The sequence below is a fragment of the Haliotis rubra genome, unplaced genomic scaffold (assembly GCF_003918875.1).
Source record: "Haliotis rubra isolate DU_JTF1 unplaced genomic scaffold, ASM391887v1 Scf400, whole genome shotgun sequence".
Taxonomy (NCBI): domain Eukaryota; kingdom Metazoa; phylum Mollusca; class Gastropoda; order Lepetellida; family Haliotidae; genus Haliotis; species Haliotis rubra.
In genome coordinates this window covers 634,435-655,925 of record NW_025767081.1, presented here as the reverse complement: position 1 = coordinate 655,925, position 21,491 = coordinate 634,435, and the positions used below count along the sequence as shown (strand labels likewise).

Below are 21,491 nucleotides of genomic sequence, written 5' to 3'. Positions count from 1 at the left end.
CTTTGTTTAGCGGTATCGAGAAGAAAAATCTCATGTAAACGAGATTGAATACAAATGTGCTTACATTTAATAGAAGTCGTACTGAGTAACTCTACCCATGCCCCCCAAACTGTTGAGATCTGGTTTCTGGAATTCTCTGATTGCTGACGACAGGTGGTGGTTGAGTGTTGTCGCAGTCAGTAATATTAGTTCAGCTAACTATAACTAGCAAAAGCTGGATCAGATAAGCCAGTGACTAAAGGTATCACCTTGGATCTTATCACCAACGCACTGCTTGGCAATTGACTCTTACAGGTACAGGTCGATAGGAACCAAGTCTCTTACGGAGAATGGAATCCTCACAGGAAGATGGTGGTGAACTCACTGTCCTGATTCCTTACAAAACCTGATAATTCTGAAAAAGTGGAACTAAACTAGGAACTCTCTAATGAATCTAAGAACACGAATGCTAAAGGTAAATGATAGTAATGTGTCAGGCGTGAAAGGGGAGACCATTTAATAATATGGTGGTGTTTGGTTGCTGGTATCTGTGAAAAAAATAATTCTTTTCAGAAATACTATTCATCAGGCAAACAAATATTTTTTCTCCTTTTACAGAAATAAATTGCGTAACTTGAAACATTGACCAATAATATATCCTATCACTAGCAAAATCTCAGCTCACCCCAAACACTAGAGAATAATCGGTCCGTAGGCAGTATATATACATGGCTTTTAACAAAAATGCACCACAGCTTCCTGTTACAGTCATGTATCTAAACAAAACAATTTCACCAAATTCTGAATAAAGTATGTCATTGGTAAACCAATTCATTTAAATATTCCATGAAAATATAGAACTCACGCTGTCTTCTCAACATCCATTAAACCAGATACAACTGGTTCCAACAGTTCAGAACTAGTCTCAGATTATGAAATACATGTTCAGGGCTGCTGTCACATGTAGTATAACCAGGCAGAGATATAGTCACCAGTTTAATATTCTGCATAAGAATAAGAATATGTGTATCCATCCGAACGCTTAGAGTTTCAGAACACGTAAAATCACGTCAAACTTTGGAATTTTCCTGTTGTCGAAATTTTGGCGGTCTTCTCGGATTTGAGGCATACACATTCGGTGCTCGATCAGGGGAGATAAGGCTGGCCTTACCGTCGTAGATCGGCATGTCATGAACACGTGACTGTCGCGTTGGGGAAGGGGTGGTCTTGTCCGACTTGACCGCCTCCATCTGGACCACGACCAGACGATACATCAACAACACGATGACTAGAGAGTTCTTGGAGGTGAAAAACATATTGGTGTAACTCACGACACCGTATTTGAAGATGAGGAGCATGCGCACAACGAGGAAGGGAAGATCCTGTAAGGCAATGGAAATCATGATTCCGTAGATTTCCGGATTGCAGCATCCACCTTCTTCCTCCTTGTTGTACTGTGTGGGAACGCCGGACTGGTCTCGACGAGCTCTCGTGGCTGTGAGAACTAACGTGAACTGGATGAGACTTGCGGACCATATTCCCAGAATTATGTAGCACAGCAGGCGGTTGTGTTTTACCTGAAAATGAGAAACAGTTTACTTCGTGGAAACGTAAATTGATTTCAAAATGTAAAAACAGAAGATATTTCTCTCCCGCATTTTCTGAAACTGGTTTGTCCAAAGTTCCCAGTTACATGTAATGCAGTTACATAGTCAGCCAGACAAAAGATCCTACAACATGCCTGCACGTGAAACTTTGATTTGACAAAAAGAAAACCCAAACAGTCCATTTCTAAACGTTATTTGGCTCAAAAGTGGTCGCCGAAACGCTGCAAACTTAAGGTCCAGAATTATAGCACCTGCATACAAATGAAATACCCAGCTCTTGTTTGTATCATTTTTCACTACCTCGATGGGTGTATACCTTCTTTTGAGGATTTTTGGCCAAAACACTGAGGTCGGTCGGACGAAAAAACAGAAGATCAAAAAGTACATTTTCAGATAAAAATTTATTTACATCCTCAAAATGTTAATTGGTCAGGTAACGCATGAAAGAATGGAAAGTTTGAGGGCGTGACTTCTTAAGATAAATTTACAACAGTTTAAATCATATGTGTTTAGATAGCTTGTTTACACTGACACCGAAATGTTTTTGAAAAACATTTTACTTATTTACATTGTCCGGAAATTACATCCACTTATTGTGAAGAGGATATTCAATTTGTTAGTTTTCTCGTGTAAACACCGTTTTTACCTGAAGGAGCTGATGAATTATATATGTGGATACAAATACCCTTATAAAACCTTATCAGCAGGAAGTGACGGATGGGACGCCATTCATGACCAAGAGTAGCTGCACAATAGTGGTATAACAATTCATCGATAGTATCGATGTTTGCATCGTCAGCTACGCGATACGAGTGCATCGATACAAAACACATTTAGGCAATACTGTATATCAGGATATTTATATCGCAAGGGTCCACGATACATCGATGTATCGCCACAAGAAACGATATATTCCGATACAACTTCAATACTAGTTAAAGTTGTGAGGAGTATTGCATAAGGGGTAGGAAGGGAGTCTCTTTGAAATTCTTCTGAATTTTAAAAACAAATTGAACCTTTTAGGAATTTGTCTGTGTCTGTTATCTTTGTTACATGGACAAAGGAGTTGGTGTATAAGTGAAAGAGTGTGAACATTTTTCAAACTCTGTGAACTGTAGAATACTTGCCTTTAAGTAATTGAAATATGTTTTAGTTGTTTGACAAATAACACCATTTATTAACAACTATGAACGATGTCTTAGCTTTGATAAGAAAGAGAACAAAGAGAAGATACAATTTAGAAAGCAGTTATTTTCAGTGATTCTGAATTCTGATATAAATTACATTGAATTGTTTGCGACAGCATCGGTGCAGAAACACACCTTCCCAAAGGAAACTTCGGTTTCAAACTTATATATGTTAGATCAAAGTATACTGAATATATTTGACTGTACTTTAAAAGCTTTAAATGCTGAAACTTTATCAAATGAACAGCTTTTTAAGTGTGTGTGAATGTAACACAAGATCTGCCGTATAACAAATAAAGATTCAGTCATTTTATCTATCATGTATGTTCTGCTATTAGAAATTGTAAAGTATCGGGATACGTATCGTATCGCCACCATTGTATCGTGATGATAATCGTCTCGCAGGTTCCTTGCCTATACTTTCATGATCGTCCCGCCTAATTAAACTGGTATCGGGATATATCGTCTCGCCACTTAGACCACGATACACAACTTTACTGCACAGTGTGAACTCAGTATAACTAGAAATAATCCTTAAATTATGTTTATGTGAGAAAAACTCTCAGAAAACAAAGATGCAATCCACTAATAATATTTCACTTATTTCGTCAAACACCGTTGTGTCGAAGTTGAAGAGACCCGAGAAGATCCGGGTTAGAATTGGTCTTCAGGTATCTACAATTATCTCCCCCATGAAGATCCGGTTAGAATTGGTCTTCACCAACCCATGCTTGTCGTAAGAGGCGACTAACAGGATCGGGTGGTCAGGATCGCAGATTTGGTTGACACATGTCACTGTATCCCATTTGCGCAGATCGATACTCATGCTGTTGATGACTGGATTGTCTGGTCTAGACTTGACTATTTACAGACCGCCGCCATATAGCTGGAATATTGCTGAGTGCGACGTTAAACAACAAACTAACCAACCAACCAACGAAGTTCAAGGGACTTCGTAAATCATTCGAGTTATCCAAGGTTTAATACAACCGCAAAATGAAGATTGGATAAGTAAAAAGCAGGGATCAAGCTTTTACCTCGACACAACTGAATGTTCGACACAACGGTTTTTGACTATATTTGATGGAGTTTTTGTCAAAATAATCAGCGATGCTTAGATTATCTGTTTTTCGGGACTGGAATAATTCTGTTTGGAGAAGTTATCAGTTGAATGACACCTCTCTGACAAACCCTACCAGGCTGCACTAAAGCACTGATTGTAGTCTCATTAAGATAAACTATGACGTCACTCCCTGCTTTAAGACCGCGTCTATGATTAAGTATGACAAAAGAAGTCTTCACACGTGCAGAGCTACTTACTGGGTGAAGGAAACATCAAACAGATGTACTATCAACATCATCAATCGTTGTTTACTGAGTGATATTTATCTCTTAAAATAATGTCATAGTCTACCTCTACTTCTGGAAGTTTGTTAAGGATATAGCGTTCACTCTACGTGAGCACTTGTACACTGTGAAGTGAGCAAGAAGACCAATCATCAAGGGGCCGTAACTCGATATACAGAGTTGCGTCCCCGTATAGGCGGTGCTTCGTGTTTGTCAGCACTGTGACCGTGGGTTTTACAAAAGGGGTACATGTCTCAGGCCCTAACTGCTTAAAACCTTCCTCTAAAGACTGCCCTTTTCAGGTCGAAAACGCATCTTTTAGCAATATCCCAGCAATATCACGGCGGGGGACACCGGAAATGAGCTTTCCACACTGTACCCAAGTGTGGAATCGAACCAGTGTGCGAAATAGCCACTGGCCCGCTAGCCCGTGGCTAGTACAAATCCAGTCGGGCCAGTAAAACTCCACAGTCACTGGCCCGACTGGCTAGTGAATTTTCATGGGGTCATTTTTTAAATATATCCCTCTCTCCGATTTGTTAAGTTACAAATCATGCAAGATTATGGCCTGATAAAAATGTTCATCATATTAGCAGTTTAATGATGAAACCCGTGTCTACATTCAATTTTCGGGCTAGTGAATTATTTTGTGGGCAAGTAACGTTCCGGCATAGCTAGCCCGACGGGAAAGCAGATTTTGGAAACTATTTCGCACACTGAATCGAACCCGGGTCTTCAGCATAACGAGCGAATGCTTTAACCACTTGGCTACCCCACCACCCCTTCCCCTTCAATAGAATTTTGTATGTAACTCCCGCTTTTGCAAGAGATACTTTGAGTGGATTGGATGGCTGGGATCGATGACATCGTTGATTGTCTTTCATCTACCGCGGAGAGGGACGTTGAGTATGAATCACACCACTGATGTGTCTGGTCCATACTCGATTATTCAAAGCCCGTCACCATACAAGGCCGGGGTTCGATTCCCCACATGGGTACGAAATATGAATCCCATTTCAAGTGTCCCCAGCCATGATATTGCTGTGATATTGCTAAATCGGCAAAAAAGCCCAAAACGTGGATATTGAGGCGTAAAATAACACATCTTGGTTATTAGAGAGTTGAGACTGATATCAGGGAGTGAGTTTGGTTTTACGCCGCTTTTAGCAATATTCCAGCAATATCACAGCGGGGGACACTAGAAATGGGCTTCACACATTGTACCCATGTGGGGAATCGAACCCGAGCGAATGTTTTAACCACTAGGCTACCCCACCATCCTCAGACTGATATTAACATAATCCGCCGGTCCTTATTTGTAAAATGTCTCCCACGAATTTTGTGTGAACAGGAAATGCGAAGGTCATGTGAAGACGACAATGGTCCAACACTGAACATTCTTAGTAATCATTTTCTGTGGGAAATTCACACACATAGATTTAAAAAAAGTAAACATACCGCTTGAATATATTAAAAGTCTGCAAGGATTTAAATTCTCAACAACAGCTGCCATCGATAAAAGTGGAATCAAATCTAAATTTATATCTGTTTACAGAAGGTTTATTTCAAAACTTAACGAATTAGCACTGACGCAGGGTTTCTTATAGCTGAAATGTCAACGTGTCACTTACCTCCTCCTCATTGAAGGCCTCGTAAAACTCGACTATATCAGCAGCCGTGCCCACGTAGACCAATAGGAGTTGAGACAGCTGGTCATGTGACAGGGCGCCTTTGGGCAACATCCATCGCCCAACGATGAGCATGAGCAGGAGGAACTGTTCAATGGTTCGGAGCCAGAGGTCCGCGTCCAGAGAGAGAGGGATGTTGATCTCAAGCTGCAAGAACACGTAGATACAGAAAATTACGGTTATAACGAACTCGATGGGCCCACTACTTTGAGTTTCTCATAACCGTAGTTCGTTATAACCGTATTTCGTTATAAAATAACAATGTACAAGCGAAATGAACAAAAAAAATACGAGTTCGTTATAACCGGAGTTCGTTATAAAATAATTAAAATGTACAAGCGAAAAGAACAAAAAATACCAGATCCTTATAACCGGCGTTCGTTATAAAATAACTAAAATGTACATGCGAAAAGAACAAAAAATACCAGATCGTTATAACCGGAGTTCGTTATAAAATAACTAAAAGGTACAAGCGAAAAGAACAAAAAATACCAGTTCGTTATAACCGTATTTCGTTATAAAATAGTTAAAATGTACAAGCGAAAAGAACAAAAAATACCAGTTCGTTATAACCGGAGTTCGTTATATAATAACTGAAATATACAGCAATCGATATATCCGTTAGTTCGTTATAACCAGAGTTCGTTATAAACGTACTATATTGTACAGTGGTTCAGGATGTGATCTTACTGATGACTTAGTTGCATTTGGTGAGTTTTGTTTGATGTTTAACACCAATATTCAAGTTTTATGGCGTCGGTCTATGGGCCATTGAAACCGGGCCAGACAATGTCATGAGCAACGTTCTACACAGTCGGGTCACCGTGACACGCGATCAAACAAGTTAGAGAGATTCACCACATTCCACTTAACGGCCTCTAATGATAATTAAATACACTGGGTACTTTTCTTGCCGAAAATCTCGACAGACACACTGGGAATAAGCAACAGTCACTATAGAATGGTCTTCCTTGATTGTATTCATGTGCGAATCGAACCATCGCACCTCCGGCATGGCAAACAAAAGCGTTAACCATGGAGCTAAGCATCCCAAATCCTCAGGATATTCAAATGTGATATAGTATGACAGAGGAGGATTGTGCTCTTCTCCATAAACGCATTTGTCTGTTCAACCAAGTTGTATTACAACAAAACAGGGTGTTTATTGAGCACAATTGTACAGTTGTGCTGTTCACCTCTAATTCGTATGTAACCTTTACATGAACTCGGCCTCTGTCACTCGCAGGATTCCGTCAGTGACACATGGTGATTTGAACTTAACAAGGTTGCGGTTAATAAGTAGTCATATCGATGGCCTAACAAGCCTGATGGTCATTATATGTGCAATGAAATTATCCTGTCAATCAAACAACAGGAATGACCCCTCACAAAGTCGGAAGTGATACAGCATCTTCCATTTTGTCCCGACATCTGTCCGCCATGTTTGCTACATGGTTCCCCATTGCTTCTGAAATATTTCCAGGCCTTAGGCTGACCATGTCAATCGAAGTGTAGAGATTTAAAACTAAACTTTCCTAAGCGCGGCGCCAAACATTGCATGCACTTGAACATTTGATTTGACCCCAAAATTACAAACAAATCGTTCCTCTGCGAAAGACAGTCGCCGAAACCATCAGATGTGTTTTGTTCATACAACCACACACACCATACACAATATCAAACATGGAAACAACCAGGTATATCCTATGTCAGACAGGCAAACACCTCTCCCACTGGACTTGTCCATAGCTACCATTGTGTCAGTCTTAACTACAATACTCACGTTAAATCAGTAGTATTGACACACGAAGTCACATGACTTTGAAATAACAAATCATGATCAACCATAATTAATCAATTATAAAGCAAATCTTGGATTCTAGGTGGTGGAGTAGCTTAGTGGTTAAAGCGTTCGCTCGTCACGCCGAAGATACGGGTTACACTCCCCACATGGGCACAATGTGTAAAGCCCATTTCTGGTGTCCCTCGCCATGATATTGCTGGGATATTGCTAAAAGCGGCGTAAAACTAAACTCACTCATTCACTCACTCATTCATAATCATGGATTGGATTGGATTCTAACCGACCTTTTGAGCATCCTGCAACGACTAAGGGCCACAACTCCGCATATTTATTGTTAGCGTGAAAAAGGAATAAAGTATGTTCCGTGTGTCTTTCACCCAGTCCATAACTCTTAGTGCATGTACCTGGTGTCAGTTCAGGCATCCCTCTAACACGGAGCTGACACGCTTATATAACTCGTCTACTGTTAACAGTGCAACTCACTCACTCACCTAATATATAACACGAGGGCGAGACGTTAAACAACTACACGAGGGCGTGACGTAGAATAACATAACGAAAAGCAAAACAAAAAAACAAGAGTTCATGCAGTGAACACTTTTGTATTGAGAAGGGGACGATCTGATATAATATGTTTGTTATCACAAGCAGGAGATGCTGAGCTAATATTATTGTTGGGGATTGGCTGATTGCCTCAGAAAATAGACGAGCAGGTAAGCACAATTTTAGGTGATTCAAACGGGTTCTTTTTAGACAAGCATTGCTCTAAATAAACACTATTTCGGAAATTGTGTTCCTAAAGTAGTGATGATCCAAAGTGCTTACCCGAAATAGCGTTTACCTGCAGCTGTGCTTAATAAGCACTTTGGATCATCACTACTTTGGGTAACCGTTATTTCACTACTTTGGGTAAGCACTTTGGATCATCACTACTTTGGGTAAGCACTTTGGATCATCACTACTTTGGTGAACCACTTTGGATCATCACAACTACTTTGGGGGTAAGCACTTTGGATCATCACAACACTTTGGATCATCACTACTTTGGGTAACCACTTGGATCATCACTACTTTGGGTAACCACTTGGATCATCACTACTTTGGGTAAGCACTTTATCAGAGGGGAACACAAAGTCCGCAGTCTATACTATCAGTTGTCCGACCTCCATTTTAGTGGAAGCAGCGGTGGCTGAGCGGTCTAGGCGTCTGACTTTGTGTGCTGGCGATTAGGTGCCTGACTCTGAGGGTGTGGGTTCGAATCCCGGATGGGATTCAACCCAAAAAGTACTAGAATCTGTACTTTACTAAGAAAGTGTAATCCCAAATATAACATACGTTACGTAAGCACTTTAGATCATCACTGATTTGAGTAAGCACAGCGGTGGGTACGTAACCACTGCTAATGGTAAGTACAGTTGTGTATAAGCAATACTGATTGTAAGCACTACTACGTGTAACTATAACTGCGATAAACCTCTAATCCTAGTAAGCACTGTAAAGGCTGTCGTTAAGCTCTACTGTACACGAACAAACAGCCAATATCACAGCAAAAGACGCTTTACCTTTCTCTCGGTTATCTGATGTAAAACGTAATCTTTTATCGTTTCTAAGATTGCATGCATGGTTTTTTTTGTATCAACAGAGGGGGCTTTAGTAAAGTAAATATCGATATGTATAATCAATAATCCCTGGTAAGAAAGCCATTAAACTTGGTATAAGGCTAAAATAGAATATATAGAAGCAATAAAAGTAGAGAAAAAAAATCCCGACAACAATATTCGAGTTTCAGCCAAATTTTCTTCAGTTATACGACTTTTTGAAACATGTTCAGAATTTCTATAAGATGATGAGCTCTTTTTAAAAATTTTTAGAATAAATATGTGTAAATATGATCCATTTTCCCAACCTGATAACGTACACTTTGACACACTCTTTAAAATATTTTATTGTTCGTTTTAAAAGCGACGGCATATTATGATGGTAATAACATGTTTCTTAAATTATACCTGACACCGGTTATCTGTTTTGTTAATCGCACGCCCAGCGGGCATGTGCGCACACGACGTCATATATCTGATCAGAAACCCAGTCTACGATAAGATACTTTCACAGCTTATGTTTTCTGGTTGTGAACAAGAAATTACCTCCAAGATAACCTCAAGGAATTGGGAGAATATATTACAGGTAATCGGTGTGTATAAACACGTGAAATCTCAGGGAATAAAAACATGTGCAGGGCGGGGTGTTCCAACCAAGACGACGAGCCTGGTACTTTGCTTAGCAGGCGTTTGCACCGAATGATTCATCTCATATTGCTATCAAAGAAAGTTGTAACGAAGATATCATCTTAATAAATCACCACACCACGTTATTTGTATTTAATTCGTTTTACAGTAGGCGTAGATAACGACACGGTCATTGAATGTAAACACAATTGAGGAGCACTTTGTTCGAGAGCGGAGCACGTGCGCCGGAAGTGATGAGTGTCCCTTGACGTGCGACAAAACAATTTCAGACGTTTGATATTGAATACCAAATAATTACGCGGGCCATCTCATGGAATATTAATTTCATACATAACTAACCCCATTTCATATTTAATGTAGCTTCCTTGCTAACACTCGAATACGATATTAATTTCCAAGAAGAGATGAGTGGGTTTGATAGGGTTCCCATCCGTCACTTTGAGTCTGTTTACAAACATACCCTCGTTACCATAGTGACCAGAATCCTAATCAGAACGCCTATCTTGGCGGTGCCTCTTTTACGTTGAACCACCTGGCATTTATTTTCATATAATGTCTAAGCTCTCTGAAAACGGGTTTGTTTACCAACAAAGCAGCACATGTGTTGCTAGGGCCGGAGTCACCTGATTATTTTGCCAATCCCTTAGAGCATTCAAAACTTTGAAATTGTGTAATGGAGATTTCAGATGTGACTACCGACTTTCTGTTTTATCTATGAATTGATGCCGCACAACAGCGTGGGCTTTCTGTCGATTACCTGCATGGCCCGTGATAGATAGGTATCGGGAGAAGAGCAGTACCGTACTGTCTGTAATAGTACATCTGCATCAGAGTGTGTTGTGTGAGAGGAACAATCGTGACCGAATCAGATCCGTTACTGCAACATCTTTCACCGTCAGGATGTGACAAATCTACTACTACTACTACTACTACTACTACTACTACTACTACTACTACTACGACTACGACTACGACTACGACTACTACGACTACCACCACCACCATCAGCAATACTACTACTACTGCTGCTGCTGTTAGTGCTACATCTTCTAGTACAGCTTCTACCACTGCTACTGCTACAGCTACTACTGTCGTTTCTACTTCTGCTACTGCTCTTTCTTCAGCTTCTACTGTTGCTGCTTCTACTGCTACAGCTACTGGGACTGCTACTACTGCTGCATATACTGCTACAGCTGCTGTTTATACTGCTACAGCTACTTCTACTGCTACAGCTGCTGCTTGTATTGCTACAGCTACTTCTACTGCTACATCTACTGGGACTGCTACTACTGCTGCATATACTGCTACAGCTACTTCTACTGCTACAGCTGCTGCTTATACTGCTACAGCTACTTCTACTGCTACATCTACTGGGACTGCTACTACTGCTGCATATACTGCTACAGCTACTGGCACTGCTACAGCTGCTGCTTATACTGCTACAGCTACTTTTACTGCTACAGTTGCTGCTTGTATTGCTACAGCTGCTTCTTCTACTTCTACAGCTGCTACTTCTACTGCTACAGAAGCTGCTGCTTATACTGCTACAGCTATTTCTACTGCTACAGCTGCTGCTTGTACTGCTACAGCTGCTGCTTCTACTGCTACTGCTGCTGCTTGTACTGCTACTTCTACTGCTACAGCTGCTTCTACTGCTACAGCTGCTGCTTATACTGCTACAGCTGCTGCTTATATTGCTACAGCTGCTGACACGGCTACTATTAATAATACCCTGTCCACGTTGTGTTTCATGCTCTGTGAGGGCGGTGAGGTAGCCTAGTGGTTAAAACGTTCACTTGTCACGCCGAAGACCCGGGTTCGATTCCCCACATGGGCACAATGTGTGAAGCTCATTTCTGGTGTCCCCCGCCGTGATATTGCTGGAATATTGCTAAAAGCGACGTAAAACCAAACTCACTCACTCTGCTCTGTGCTATGAAGATACACAAACATTTGTGTTGGAGATACAAAATATCGAATCAGTAAAAGTCTTTAGCTGATGAGATTCATGACAAAACCAGACAAACGAGGCATCGCTATCCTGCTGAGGCACGGTTTAAGCCTAACCCCTGTATAGTTAACATATGATGGAGATCCTATTAACATGCTCGTAAATAACTGACAACCCGATACTCATCTGTTAGCTAAGATGAGACATTAACAATTTTCCTCACGTGGTAATACTTTTGCACATTTATTGTTGCAGCAAATTAAATATTATTAATGATGTTTCGGAATGAGAAATCATTCAAAGTACCAGTTCTCGAGGTAATATATAACAGGAAATACGGTAATTGCCGAATATTCGTTACCCACCTAAGTCTGCCATTTCATGACATGTCGTGACAAATGATACACTGAAACAGCATACAACGGTGTTAAAACCCAGTAGTCACTGTCTGCCTTTTGACTGACCTACATTCTACTACAAGCAGAACATCTGTTCTCTAAAGTCATTTGAGTAAACCAGCTATTCAAATACAATGGAATGGTGTAGTTCATCACTAAGTATGGGATAACAGGTGGACGTTCCAACTGATCTGAGTACAGTAGTGGATAGAATTTCAATAAAATCAAAGTAAAAACAATGTCTTCAATTGAATGTTACGTAAAAAATGCGTTTGTTGAAGAAATATGATGTATGTCTTCCAAATGTTCATCACAGTCACTGAAATCAGACACTGCTACCAAAGTACTTGGGGTGCTGTCGCCCAATCTTAACCTCTGGGGTCCCTCTTATTGAGACAGGGGCGTTGGGGTAGCCTAGTGGTTAAAGCGTTCGCTCTTCACGCTGAAGACCCTGGTTCGATTCCCCTCATGGTACAATGTGTGAAGCCCATTTCTGGTGTCCCCGCCGTGATATTGCTGGTACACGTATATTGCTATAAGCGGCGTAAAACCAAACTCAAACAAACAAAGCATGGTGCTGACCCACGGCCTCGGATTCAGGCACAGCTAAGGGACGCTACTCTGCACATACAATAACGTCTCCATAGATGACTCGGAATCATGTTTGTATCATAGGAGGTACGAATGCTACTAGAAAAGTTACGAGATCTTAGGCTTACGAGAGCTTTGTGAAACGGGGCCAATTATTTTCGAGAACCAAATAAAAACCTTGATCTTCCTTGACCTTTCTTTCCCTAAAATTCAAACGCCATCCCTGCCATTAATCCTGATATACGGAATGCCACGGATCTACTGCAGATCTGGATGAATAAATGTTGGATATCTGAACCATCCGCTCTGCTGATGCCAGGTTGATAGCACTGCCGCAGAGAAAGGCATTAAACTAAATGTCAGTCTCGACGCAAGAACACACATATTTTATAGTCCTGCAGCCAGTGCATTATTTCATCAAACGGTTCATTCATGATCAATCTTCTTAACAAAGATCATAAACCTTAATAATCCTGTTTTATCTTAATTCCCGAAGAACATCGCGAACAAGGCCATAAACGCCGTTTTCCCAATAACCAAGCACTTGGGTATTAAAACTAGGATCGGCGAAAGTACGAAATAACCCTGTTCCTTAATCGGAACCGACAGAGCCACTGCATACAGAGACTGTATTTAAGGGGTCACCGTGCAGGACTGGCTGACCGTGAGGTTATCTGATAGACACTGGTAGAGTGTGACCACTGGTCAAATGCATTAACTGATCAGTATAATATGACAGTGAAGTCAGACCTAATGACCTACTTGTCGCGTCTTACAAGATTCTAATCTGTTAGCCCAACTGTCCAGGTTACCGACTGATGATGAAGTTTAAAGTAATGGTCAATGAATCTTACAAATCTTAATTAATAGTAAACGCTGTTGTTGGCTGATGGATTATTGTGTTAACTGTACAAATACTGATACTCGAAACTGTACTGGCTGATAACCCCGGTATTAGTAACTTCACAACATTGACGGCGTATGGAATCCACGTGATGAATCGAACCCGGGTCTTGGGCGAGACGGGCGAACGCTTTATCCACTAGGTTACCACACCGTAAGCTCCCCTCGAACAGCACATCATTACAATGCCATGGCAAGCAATGAGCCAGACTTATCCTCATTGAACACGTATAGAACATGATAGAATTCGTGTGCGTCAACGTCATAGGCCGCCGACCACGTTGGCTTAACCTGTCCACGCGCTAATTAAAACAGGTTCTTTCAAATTACAATCAGGAACCTGATAAGCAGTATACCTTGTCGAAGATTAGTCTGACAAATCTGGTCAGTATTACGCACTACTGATCCAAAAGCGTTTGCTTTGAAATTTCCCATCTTACCTCTATCGTCGATTGTTGGAGACCATAAGATCTACTGTTATACTTCACTACCGGTTGTAATTTGTTCTTCATTATCATACAACCATTACTTGAAAGTAACATATCTTATAATTTAGGGAATTTTATGACATCAGATTTGAATCAGTCAGTATGGTTTACGCCGCATCTCGCAATATTCCAGCAGTACAAGGCCATATGGGAAGTCAGTCGAACCATGATCTTCAGCTGGACGAGGTAACGCTTTAACCACTAGGTAATCCCACCGCCCCGAGACCCGTGAAGATCCGGGTTAGAATTGATCTTCAGTGACCCATGCTTGTCGTAAGAGGAGGCTAACGGGATCGGGTGGTCAGGTTCGCTGACTGGGTTGACACATGTCATCGGTTCCCAATTGCGCATATCGATGCTCATGCTGTTGATCACTGGATTGTCTGATCCAGTATTTACAGACCGCCGCCATATAGCTGGAATATTGGTGAGTGCGGCGTAAAAGTAAACTCATTCACTCACTCACTCACTCACCCACCGCCTCGACGGTTTAACAGATAACGTTACAAAGGAACCAGGTCATGTTGACCTGACTGGCTGATGCGAGTTCCCAAACATAGCGGAACTACCAACGTTACAGCTACAGCCCAGGTGGCAGGTTCACAATCCATATTGGAAATTCATGAGTTATGGGAATGCGTGGTATTCATACTTTATTTGTCGTTATAAGAAGCATCAAATATTGGTTCAAGCTGCTGAAAGCGCACGGATAACGACTGCAGAGAAACACTACTGAGTTAGGACATGTCATGAGGTCGAGGTGAAACTGTCATTTTAAAACTATTTGCACATAGTTGAGTGATATTTTGGTAAATAGAGATTCCACTGAAGATATTTTCGACAAAGTGCTGTAGTTTCGTCATGAGTGCACATTTAAATGACGGTTTAGGTGATGTTTACAGATCATTTGAAAGCTGTGTTGACTTTAAGAGGTACTTAAATACTTCAACAACATGTGCAGAAATACACGTAAGATTTAGACCACGCTTGTTAGGTTACCATATCTGATGAAAGACGCACCACGTGCCCGTATGGCATCAAAGGAAGGAGGATAGCTGGTCAAGAACATGTGCCATATGTGGTGCCATATGTTACTGTGACTGTCGGGTGTCAGGGGACTTGACTTGCCTATTTTGCGTGTGTTAATGACGGATTTAACTAATCAATCAGCTTTTCGCGAACCTCCACCTGGTGTCATCACCATAGTGATTCATAAACACATGCTCATCGTGTTGTCAGAACTAAATAAAAACGCACATCAAGCTAATACCGTGACATATAAGAGTGTTAAACTCATTCATAATCAGGGGCGGTTGGGTAGCCTAGTGGTTAAAGCGTTTACTCATCACGCTGAAGACCTGGGTTCGATTCCCCACATGGGTACAATGTGTGAAGCCCATTTCTTGTGTCCCCTGTCGTGATATTGCTGGAATATTGCTAAAAGCGGCGTAAAACCAAATTCACTCATTCACCGACTCATTCATAATTATGAATGGTGATGTTGATGCCACTACAGGCATGTTGAGAGGAAACTTACCCCCAGTTCTGCAATGGTCATGCTAAGATCCTCGGCGGTGTTGTTGCGACCGATGATGGTGGTGTTGAAATTTTCCTTCTCTGCAATCCGCTCTTCCATGGCATGAAGTTCCAGGAACCAGATAGCGGGGACAACGCTCCCGAGATAGAAGAACACGCTCGGACAAAACCTGGGAACAAGAAAGACGTATACAATTAAACACCGTCGAACATGTGTTGAAGTTACGGTGGTCTCGAAGCAAAGACCGGTTCCCTTCGTATTATTTCTATATATCTTTTCGGTTGTGTCGAACTTCGGATAACTTGAAGTATTTACGAAGATCTTCAACTTCGACACAGCAGTGTTGCATGGAGTTAAACAATCATGTTTAGTCATATACCCAGTCACTTTTCAAGAACTTGCTCAAAACCTACTTCTTCAGCCAATTATTATTTATTATTATTATTTATGTCAATCCTCAGGTAAAATCTGGTATCTCACAATGAGGTACCCCAGAGGCTCAGAATGGGCGTTAGGACCCCAAGTACTTTAGATGCAATGTCTGATTTCAGTCACTGTCTCGTAGAATCCTGAAATCAGGGAGTTTTGATTATGCGAAAATGGCTGATTTTATACCCTGAGTAGAATTTGTGAAGATATCCATAAATACATGTCCTATTGACTCTAGCGTTAAACAACATTCTCACTCTATATAGACGGCACCCGTGAAGGTCCGGGTTAGAACTGATTTTCAGTAACCCATGCTTGTCGTAAGAGGCGACTAACGGGATCGGGTGGTCAGGCTCGCTGGGTTGACACATGTCATCGTATCCCAATTGCGTAGATCGATGTTCATGCTGTTGATCCCTGAATTGTCTGGTCCAGACTCCATTATTTAATGACCGCCACATAGCTGGAATATTGCTGAGTGCGGCGTAAATGTAAACTCACTCACTATGAAGACGGCTCTGGGCTCTGTTCTCCAACACGTCCTGTTTTGTGAAACTGGTACCGTTTAGTTTTACTTTGTTGTTTGTTTGACATCATGAGCATCGATCTACGCAATTGGGGTACGATGACATGTGTTTCCCAAGTAAGTATGTCCATCCGATCCCGTTACTCGCCTCTTATAAGCATGGGTTGCTGAAAATCAATTCTAACCCGGATCCTTACATATTACATAGTTCTTACAAGGTACAGAATCAACATTTACTGAAACGGTTTTTTTCAATCATTGTCTGTAGGCATTTGGGCACAATGATACGTACAATTATAGGTTACAAACCGTGGTTACAGTAATGTGTCGGTGTACATTTGGGCAGAATTCAAAGAAAAACTTGACATTTGGTGCGCAATCTCCGACCGTGATCTGTTTTCTTCACTTCATAATGAAGGAAGTACAGGTATAATAGAACGAAGCCGAGCAAAGTTTGCTGAAATTCTGGAGGGGAGGTCACCTAATTTTGACCCACGTGTTCTGCAGGTAACATAGCTCTATACCGAAAATTAATATGTTTTTTTCTTACTCAATGAAAAATATACTTAAGACTGGACAACAAACAGGTAAGAAAAACCTGAGCACCAGTGGAGCAGGCACCGCAACCACTGACAGAGTTGTCTCCCCTAGCTACCAGGATATGCTGACCCTTAGATCGAATCCTGTTATTCCTTATACATGCATCAGCTGGGGCATCATCGCAAGAAAATATTTTCTCAATTAAAGTACACTGACGTAACTGAAACACAATGGAGTTTGTCTCACTCACACAGACAGCTGTCAGGCACCGATTTTCAGAAACGCCATTTTTTTACATGCCAGGAAGGGCTTACGTTACAGATTTACAGACAGCGAATGTGTTACTTACAAGAGACTGACGAGTGGTTCTTTGTTGAACATGAAGCTACAGCGATGCAATCACTCATTAATCAGCTGGAAGTGATAGTTCACGTAAAAACGCTTTTGGCCATGGCTGCTTAGAGTACCGTATTCCTGCTATATGGGAAATAAGGCAGCAGAATGCTGTCGCTGTCACAAGTTTCCTCTTCGATTTAAACTGTAAGTGTTTTGGATCCGATCCACAAAGCATTCGTAACTTTACGCCCTGTCGTAACTCTATAGTTTATCATATTCGTAGCAGTACGAACGTTTGGCGGATCGGGACCCTGGGCTCCCTTGCACAAAGGCCCACGTGCACAAAGCAATCTTAGAGTTACGACCATCTCAAGGCTAAGTTAGAGTATGGGAGTTACGATCATCGTAGGGTTAAGACCACTTTGTGCATGTGGGCCTTTGTCTCATATGTTCATACTCGCCGTATTGACTCTCATATGACCCACCTCGAACATTACATGTTGTCTAAAATGGATATAACGAAGTTCTCAAAATCAGTTCGTAATGAGCGGTGGGACGATCCACCCATCCATCGCCATCTAATATCCCGATACAAGTATCGATCACAGTCACACACTTAGTGAAAACTATCGATTAATGCCTAAAACAATTGCTGTAATAATACTCAAGCCAAACACTAGAAGTGAAAACATATTATTATCAAGTTTGCTCTAATTGACACTTGCACACAATCATAATATGTGGAGTTAGTATCGCATGAATAATACCATTCCTTATGGTTTGAATATTATTCCTAATATCCGGCTTCATCACAACCAACGGCGAGTCCTGTGCTTTGCACGTAAGCGTATATTTACGTTAGTGCCACACAAAACTGCCAAGGTGCATGATGGGCTCCTTAACAGATTCAATAACGTGAGGCCCCGAACGAGCATGTGAACAGATTCAGTAACGTTAAAGGCGCAATGTCACACATTCTCGCAATATTTTGCCCAATATTATAATATTTGGGCATATGCACTCACTTTAGCTTCCTATTGATGCAATAAAAGACTTATTATTCCTTACGGCTTGCCTGAAATCGATAATTGAAACTTCGAGGCGAACAGCTTCCAAACTGTGAACACTTGCCATATATGGAATGTAAACAATTGCTCCGTACATCGAAAACTGTCGCACGTGGTGTTGTCGGTATTTGCCGAACCAGTTTCAATCACAAGTTGTGCGTAGGATATTGGTAAAGAGCGCTCCAAGGAACATAACTCTATGGGGTTCGCCGGAAACGTTGCATTAATTCATTCAAAGTTTTTAGTGTAATATTGTAATCTAAATGCGTAATTATTTTAAATAAATTATTTGGAATATTATTGAGAGAAATGCATTATTTACTTTTAGAGAGGTGTGGTGTGATTAAAGTGCCTTTAAAGGACCTAAGTTCGGCAGTGTACGCTATCTATAGGTTTGATTGTTAGATTCATTCAGGTTATAATCCATGTTCGACATTAATAACCAAAAGGTTTCACCAAAGTGACACAGAGTTAAGTATACCAACCCTAATCCCTTTCCTGGGAAATATATTGACATAAACACTTATCATGAATTCATTTCGCTTTGACAGATAAGGAATAGGGAGAGGAAGGGTGGAGTGAAATGGGGTTGGTTATATGTTTAAAATACAGTTTTCTTTCTTAAAAAATTAATCATTAAATTTCGTTAGATTTACTTTTAATATTCTCGATGTTACATATAGAAATGGGCAACACCACGCGCCTTGGCACAGAAGAGATTCTTTGCGTATACAATATTTAAACTGGACTTACTGAATCCACTCTATATACACAAACAAGCATAATCATTAAAGTGCCATTTCCCTGAACAACTGAATAAAGATGAAATGGAAAACTCAGTACTGAACGGCTCGCGTGTCGGTATGGACGATCAAAGACAGAGAACTGTCTTCACATCAGGGAGATGGTAAACAGATATAATGACAGATTCATAATTCTTTAAATGTTACAACGCGTATCATTATTCCTCTTACGCCACGGTAATGACAGCAATAATGCTCACGCCATGACCATTTAGCTGTCCTGTACTGACGTGTAACCGTCGTACGTATGCTGTTAAAACGCTGCCGCGACATCCTTACCGTCGCCGTTGCTGACGTAGAGACACGCACTCAATGACTGGCTTTAATTAACGGAAGCAAATAACAGTAAATGATACGTAACAAAATGGGATGTGGTGCAAGTGATGGAAGTGCTTCAGACAATGGCCGGATCTGTTTCTGGTGGTTTGAGAACCATGTGGACTTTATGCATAGCATATAAACTGCTCGTGACATTTTTGCACTAACGAAACCATTGAACAGTGTTCATTTTGTTATCATCTGATTCCCATGGTTGTGTCAATATTAAAATGAAAATGTGCATTCTTTCGGTTAAATCAACATTTTGAAGGTATGACGTCATGATCAGAAATGTTATTGTCAAAGTCCCATGCTAAATCACCGTCATATTGATATGTTCATTCTTTGGTTCAAGTCCACGTTTTAAGTTAATTCTTCTGCCTCGAAGGGTTGACTGAACGATGAATATGTGGACATTTCGCTTAAACAGTCCTGTCAATCAACTCAGTATTTCCAAGGTATGACGTCACAATGACCATTATGATGTCATAGTTGGTTTATTGCCATGGTCATTGTCTTGAACGTGGATCTCGGAATCATGATATTATGTCTTTGGTAGGAGGCGATTAAACAGGGAATCGCGTGGTCAAGAATTTGGATATAGCTTGGGTTTGTGACCATCTTTTGAGATATTGCTGACTTTCTGTATAATCTCATCTAGCGTTCTCGATCTCGTTGCATGACGTTGTTTCGAATCCATGAATAGTCTCAGTTATAATGCTTGGTGTATAAGCAGCATATTTGTGCTCATGGATTTGACAACTGAAGAACTACGTGGATATTCAGGGTTTGAATAGGTCCCCAGCAAACTATACTCTTACAAAATGTAAGGGAACTTCATTTTTAATTTACGATTGAAGAAATTGGGAGATATATCGGAGTCAATCAATGTTGACAAAATAATAATGAATGTTTAGAGAGTGCATCACTACTTGCGCTTCCTTATGACCATAGTTGTTTGTACAGTAATTGCTCTTGAAAGATGTATGGTGTATGACGTGAAATTGGTATGTGTACGATTTTCATTTTCAAACCAAAAAACGGCTAGAAACAAACACTAAATATAGCAACCGTGTGATGCAAGATGATTGTCCAAATTAATGGTTTACAGTGATTTATCGACCTTTTTGAAAACCGTCAAAATCAAGAATGACACCCCATGCACGTGTATGGGGCTACTGCGTTCTGCACGTGCATCCCATGTGTTGTGTTTAGGGGTGGTGAATTAACAGAAATGGTGGTGCGTTCAGAAGATGTCTGTTTTTTGAAACTTTGTCAACGCATATACTTCCTATCCAGATCGACAGTTCCAGTTCCCTTACTTTATTTTGAAGAGTAAATATATAGTTGTCGAAAGTTGCGACTTAATGAATTGAGTGACCAGGCATGTGGTGGTGGGGTAGCCTAGTGGTTAAAGCGTTGGCTCGTCACGCCGAAGACCCGGATTCGATTCCCCACATGTGTACAATATGTGAAGCCCATTTCGTGATATCGCTGTAATATTGCTAAAAGCGGCGTTAAACCATACTCACTCACTCACTCACAAAGATTTGATCACTGACGGCATACATCAGTTTTCACTCACTCCCTCAACCACCCATCCTTTTACTCACACACTCAATCACTCACTCACTCATTCACTCACTCAATCTTTCTCTGGTAATTATGCTGTTGTTTATTCTTTTTATAACTACCAAAATGATAACGTTTTTATGAATCGATGTATCTGTTTTTCCAAATTGAGTT

At 40.8% G+C, this 21,491-nt stretch overlaps 1 protein-coding gene across 1 annotated transcript in view; it reads right to left on the bottom strand.

Moving 5' to 3' along the window:
- Positions 1 to 324: 324 nt before the first annotated feature.
- The window catches only part of LOC124287468 (transmembrane protein 26-like), a 59,924-nt gene continuing 38,757 nt past the window's right edge, over positions 325 to 21,491 (bottom strand). Inside the window, exons 2-4 of the mRNA XM_046724024.1 lie at positions 15,727 to 15,895; positions 5,752 to 5,955; positions 325 to 1,556 (exon numbers count right to left, since the gene is read on the bottom strand). Of these exons, the coding sequence (XP_046579980.1) occupies positions 1,050 to 1,556; positions 5,752 to 5,955; positions 15,727 to 15,895 (880 nt within the window). The 3' untranslated portion in view covers positions 325 to 1,049. The remainder of the gene's footprint in view (positions 1,557 to 5,751; positions 5,956 to 15,726; positions 15,896 to 21,491) is intronic.